We start from the raw sequence: 6,458 nt of genomic DNA on the forward strand, positions 1-6,458 counted from the left end.
ATTCTTTATACCAAACAAATCCATTAAGATAAGTTCAACATCCTCGAGCATAATCACACACATAGTAGTGGCGATAATTACGCCATTAAATGGACTTTTCATAAAGCTAGCTATGACTAAAACATTATATAATTACATCGTTGATGATTATCAAAACTTAACAAAGAATAGTTAGCCACGTGCTTCCTTATATCAACAAGGACAACAACAACAATCCAAGTAAAATTCGAATCTGCTTCTTATATCCATAAAAGAAATTAGCAGTAGAAGTAGAATAAATACTATCTTCTCTTCTCCTTCGGATTACAATACAATGAAGGTACAAGAGTGACAACTTTTTCAGTCACAAAGAAGAAGTCTCTCTTTTGACTCTCTCACACTACATTACATAACTTAGCCTAATGTTAAAAAGAAAAACCTAACAATCCCAAAGGAAAGAGGACAATCTTTTGGCCTATCTTTCCTCTTTGGGTTACTCAGCTTATTATTTGTCCAATATCAAATGAACACTCATTCATCACCTAATAAACATATTCACAAACAGGATTTGAATGACTGGAAAATATACTAACTCGTTCTCTTTCTTTCACTCTATATATACAAAGCTAAAATGAATTTGTTTTGGTTTCTCACCTCTCCCTCAAAAATCTCTTCTTTTTAATCTCTTTGGTTGGTTAAACATCGGGATTTACCTAAGCAACAGCAGAGATGCTGCTGCGGCAATTGAACCCTTCAATCCTCACAGCAGCTTGCTTGTTCCCATACTTCACCGGAACGCAGCCACCTCCGTTCTTACGAGCGGCAGTGGAAGCAGCGGTGGAGGTAAAAGAAGGTGGTGGTGATGCAGCAGCTGCTTCTGGAATTGCTAGTATAGGAAAAAAATTGTCGTTGCTGAATTGAGAATCCTGAATCAGAGGATTCGAAACCCTGCTGGGCGGAGACCCAAAATAAAAAGGCGGAGATGAAGCCATCTCAAAATTAGTTTTCTCCTCATCATAATTCCCCTGTTTACAAAAAAAAAAATCGAAATTTGTCAGCGGAAGTTATTGAATTGTTAACAGTTCACATCACAAAACTAGATCATTTATTTTTATTAAAAAAAAAAAGCAAATAATTTTACCTTGGTGAGGATGATATCCAGAAGTTCAGTTCCGGCTTTCAAATCGCAAGCCTCTGATCGAGAAGATCTGATGCGTTCGTCGGAGTGAACATAGGAAGAATCGAAGAGCCCAATCCGGCGAGGTTTGGGGCAAACAACGGCACCACACACAGAGATATCTCCTCGTCTCATATCTCCAACTCCAACACAACCCACAAAGGCCGCTTGCTCATAGGCGAATCTATTCATTTTTTAGTTTTTTACAACAGATCTAAAGCCTGAAGCAACAAAGAAGACAAAGCAAAGATATTATCAAACACTTGAGATCTCTATGATCACATTATCCATGAACAAATATCCATATATATGTTTGATATTACTAAATATATCCAATATGGTAGAAACATCCATCAAATAGGCTATGTAATTATGGCAAATTAATTGGATTAGAAAGAGAAATACAGAAATGGAAAGAGCGAAGGTACCTGTGTGGGTGAGAACTGGTGGTGCCTGTGAAAGGCTAAAATGGAGGAGAGAGATTTTTGGTAAGAAAATAAAGGCGGAGAAGAGAGAGAGAGAGCCAAAGGATTGGGGACACACCATTCATACAGGTGCAGAAGGAGAGAGAGACATAAAAATTAAAATAAATAAAAAATAAAAACCAGCGTGTATTAAATTATTATTATGGTGTGATTCTGTACGGTTTTTCAGTGTGTTGCACGTGGATATATCACCAGCAATTTCTCAAAAAGTTAGAATATTGTTACGAAATTTAGCTCAAAGTAATAATATAAAACAAGAAGATAGACAATAATGTAGAGAGAAAGAGAGGAGAGAATCTATTTTTTCTATGTATTCAAGTGTGTACAATGTGATGCCCAAACCTTTTATTTATATGATGATATAGGTAATACAAAGGGATGCCATGAACATGGTATTATCTATTGGGAACATGGGGAAGATCATAGAGGTGTGGGAGTTACATCCATAATTGTCATGGTCAAAATCATCATAAGCAAAAATTTTTCTTGCTTTAATTTTGCCTTTAATTAATTTTTATAAGGCATGGCAAAATATTTTCGGCGTACCATATGTACACGACCAATGACATATTCGTATAACCACATAGTAATGTTCATGATCTTTCTTTCTCTCAAACCTCCCGTAGATGTGAGTTGTAGTATTTATTCAATCATGCATAAATACATTCTTGTGTATAATTTGTATCACATATATATTTTCACACTCACTTCAGGAATGAGTCTGCATTTACAATGCTTATCACAAGTCGTATACTTTCAATAAAATGGTCTATAATTGTCTGAGCGTGCCTCATATTTACAGACCATATTGATACACAGTTCCTCCACCTTTGAAGGATTATTTTGAGAACCCTTATTGTTCTCCTTTTATAATTACCATAATGATGACTATTATTATTTTGGTGTTTGGCACGCCCACGTTGATTAGTCAACCACTTGTCTTCGTTTAGATTTATTATGCACCGCTATCACATTCACTTCAAGAATGGAGCAAATCAATTGGGACAAGCTTCATGCTTTTTCATGAAAAATACATTATTTTCATTAGTCATCACTATATCATCAATATGGTGCATTAGGACTCAAACCCAATGCCTTACCCATATAAAGGCGTGCGTGTAAGGCTATAATGCGTTGGGACTCAAACCCAACTCTTATCATCATGGTGCACCAGGACTCAAACCCGGTGTCTTATTCTGGTGGTGCGTTGGGACTTGAACCCACCGTCTTACCCTTAGTTAATGGCATAATAGGCTAAAGTGAGCTTTGAACCCATTGATTAGCTCTACCATGATGGACATCACTCTGGATCAATGGATTTTCTTTACCACCTAATCTTTACATTTTCTGTCTTGTTATTAATTTCCGTTTTACTACACCCTGTTATACCCCATTTAAAACGGATCAAATTAGAGTATAACATATTAGTGATTCTGAGGTTTAATTAATTTTAAGAGAGTCGCCACCTAATTAATTCTAAGGTGAATTAGGACACCTATTTTTAAAGCTTAAGTCAAACTCTGTCTTATGGTCTTCACCTAAAGATTCTAAGTAAGGGTTTTAAATATTTTAAAAAGGAAGGTTTTTCAAGCACCCTTTAAAATCCGTTAATACGCTTAACCGGCCAAACTTAGATTAATAAGTGTTAAATAAATTATCGAAAATATTTAAGGTCTTACAAGACAATAACTTATAATTGAATAGTTTAAACTTGAAAATATTATCAAGTAAAGAAAAAAGAAGTTAAAAGCTAATTAATATGTAAATATATGGATTTGGAAGCAAACTGCCGGTTTTTTTTAAAAGAAAATAGCCGTCACTAACCGCAAGAAAAGGGAAATTGTTTTTGTTTGTCATCAAATTTTACTAAGGTCAAGAAAATTGTTGAAAGTGTTAATTTAAAGAATAAAAAAAAATCTGCAAAGCTCAATTCAAAAGCTACGCTTTCCAGAAAAGTTTTGTTGCCCCTTTTTTAAGTCCCAAAAAAATGTACCACTATTCTAGGTTGTTAAACTCCTAGAAGTTCTTGATTAGTTAGATATTTGGCCAAAATCACAGTTATAAATTTACACGATAAAATTAATCCTCAATAATAAAACGAATTCCAAACCAAATCAAATCACATGAACTAACAAAAATTTAGACAAAGTAAGTAAAAAATAATGAAAGCCGCCATAGGCGACCCCAAGCAAATTTGCTTGTTTCCTTCTTGTCCAATGCGATTAAAGAGGATAGTTTGTGATAACTCTTATGCGGGTAGGAAGAGTCTTGCATTAAGACTCCATGTCGCTCCGAAGTGTACATGCAAAGGTAAAGGTAATAAGAATTAGAAGAAAAAATAGGAAATTCAATTTTTACAAGTATATAAAAATGAAGCAAACTTACAAGACATATTAATTTAAAACATAAAGAATTTAAACAAGTCATCCTGCGTGTGATATTTTAACAAGATGAATCTTTAATGATTTGCTAAATTTAAAGAGGAGCAACCTCATCAATCTTATACAGAAGAAATTTTCTTTAATCAATATGCATAGTGTAGTTTTAAAATAATTTTTTTTTTAAAAAAAAAAGATTTAATTAAGTCTCTTTTCAGACAATAGGAAATACTCAAAGGACAAAAAAAAAAACTAACGTGAGAATCTGCTAAACGACATTAATATTCTAGTATTCAAGTTAATAATCTTTAAACAATGAAAAAGTAAAGAAAATATATAAAAATGACACAAACTTACAACACATATTAATTTAAACATAAGGGATTTAAACAAGTCATCAAACGTGCATATATCTAAAGCTCAATAGAACTTCAAGCAATATTTTGACAAGTACCTTTAAACATAGTCATTACAACGTGAAGGGATAAACTACGTACATGGCATTTCGAGTGTGAAAGAATGATCTTACGACATGGCTCCTAAACTAATAATTGAACTTATTAGTAAATTAAATATTTATAGCAGCGATATTTTATACAAATATCCCGTTCAACTTATATGGAACAAAATAAAAGACTTCCTATACTCATAGTTCCCTTATCATACTAATTCATGAATGAAAGAGACTTAAAGCAGGGCATATAGCATGTACTTATAGATTCTTAAGTAGTACTATATTCTTAAAAGCAAAATTGTAGATTCTTAAGTAGTACTATATTCTTAAAAGAAAATTGTAGTTTCTATAATGACATACTTTTGTATATACAATGTCAGCAAATATACACCCAAATTTAAAAGGAAACAAGTTAGACATGTGAAAGAAACAAGGACTTTTGGATATTTATTTTCGAATAATAAAATGCCAAATGTGTTAACCAAGTTTCTAAACAGATGAATACACATTAATACACCAAAGATTTGCAGTAGAACCTATTGGCAACAAGATTTTCTTACAACATGGTATCTAAGGACCTAAGTTGTTTCTTTTTTTTTTGTTCTTTGTTTTTTTTAAAAAAAAAATTAGCCATTAGTCATGCTTCTTAACAGATTTTTTATCACAGGATCAATAACTTACAACCAAGTAATTTTAATTAACATGACAATGAACTTTAAAGAAATAGTACTACTCTACAACCAAGTTTTGTAACTGGAGCCATAACAAGAAAAGCGATTCTCCACAGAATTTGCATAAATTTCAACACAATTAAAGGGACGAAAACTTAACACGTAATCTCTACTATAATAAAATATACGTATATGTTATTGATAGAATGAAATTGGGGTTTTACCTTCCGCGAGGCAGTGAACTTGGGGCTTGCGAGGCTTCAGATCTATTCCTTTTTGAATTAGCTCGGAGATACCTTTTAGGTGGTAAAAATTGATTTTTAGAAGGGATTTTCCCATGGATCTTGGCTGAAACTTTAGGATGTATTTATAGGTGAAAAGTATTGATCTAGGGTTCATGTTCCTGATTTTAAAATTCAAAATCCTTTGGCAGAGGAGGGTCACGGGCCGATCTTGGATTAAAAAAAAAGCTGTTTGAATCTCTGCTCTACTGATTTTCTGCACAAAAATCAGAATTAAAAAAAAAAGTTCTTTGGTATCTTTTGTTGACTAAATCGTTGAAGAAAAGGAGAGACAATGAACTTGCTAAAAAATGGAAGGGCAAAGTTTGTCCTTGGCTTAAGTAAAACTTGACCTTGCATAAAAATGGAAGAGGGAGAAGAAGCGAGAGGAAGATGGGATGGCTGCGTTTCTTTTTTTGAGAAGATGGCAAAATACCTAGCTGATGTAGTCTTTGTGGAATAAGTCTTGGGCTAAAAATTATTTGGATGTATCTAATGGGTTGATTGCAGGTTGGTGGTGAATTGGGCTATATGAGGGAAAGCTCCCTTTGAGCTTTTGTCGCTCAAAAATGAGGACAACCCACTTTCTTTCCTTATACATTATTTGGACTTCAACAATCATAGAATATAAACTATCAATAAATTAAAAGCTTAGAATATGATTAAGCTAAAGCAATATTGTAATAATAAATTATATCATGTAGCTTAGTGAGAGTTTAGCTTATAAGATGATTNGTGTATTTTATGTGTATCTCACACACACACACACACACACATATATATATATATATATATATTAAAACGTTGTTTAATATAATCTGTTATTTTGTAATAAACAAAGAATGCTATTAATTATGAGAATAATCCTTAATCCTCTTAAAAGGATCGAGCGCGCAAAAACTCTAAAAGGAAAACTTAGATCATATATAATATTATATATTAAACTGACCCAATAATAATTATATTTATATTAATGTTAATTGTACTAAGACATTATTATAGCAACAATAGTAGTATTGATGATAATAATAAT

The 6,458-nt window shown here is 32.6% G+C and overlaps 1 protein-coding gene and 1 long non-coding RNA gene across 2 annotated transcripts; both read right to left on the bottom strand.

Moving 5' to 3' along the window:
* On the bottom strand, positions 215 to 1,737 carry LOC109224050. The gene is made up of 3 exons (XM_019388588.1): positions 1,585 to 1,737; positions 1,121 to 1,377; positions 215 to 1,004 (listed from the first exon to the last, which is right to left on the bottom strand). The coding sequence occupies exons 2-3, from the start codon at positions 1,346 to 1,348 to the stop codon at positions 693 to 695; spliced, it is 540 nt and encodes a 179-aa protein (XP_019244133.1). The 5' UTR covers positions 1,349 to 1,377; positions 1,585 to 1,737; the 3' UTR covers positions 215 to 692.
* LOC109224706 lies at positions 3,707 to 5,826 on the bottom strand. The gene is made up of 2 exons (XR_002067763.1): positions 5,369 to 5,826; positions 3,707 to 3,930 (listed from the first exon to the last, which is right to left on the bottom strand). It is a non-coding gene; the product is annotated as an uncharacterized LOC109224706 (long non-coding RNA).

The sequence above is a fragment of the Nicotiana attenuata genome, chromosome 3 (genome assembly GCF_001879085.1).
Source record: "Nicotiana attenuata strain UT chromosome 3, NIATTr2, whole genome shotgun sequence".
Lineage (NCBI taxonomy): Eukaryota > Viridiplantae > Streptophyta > Magnoliopsida > Solanales > Solanaceae > Nicotiana > Nicotiana attenuata.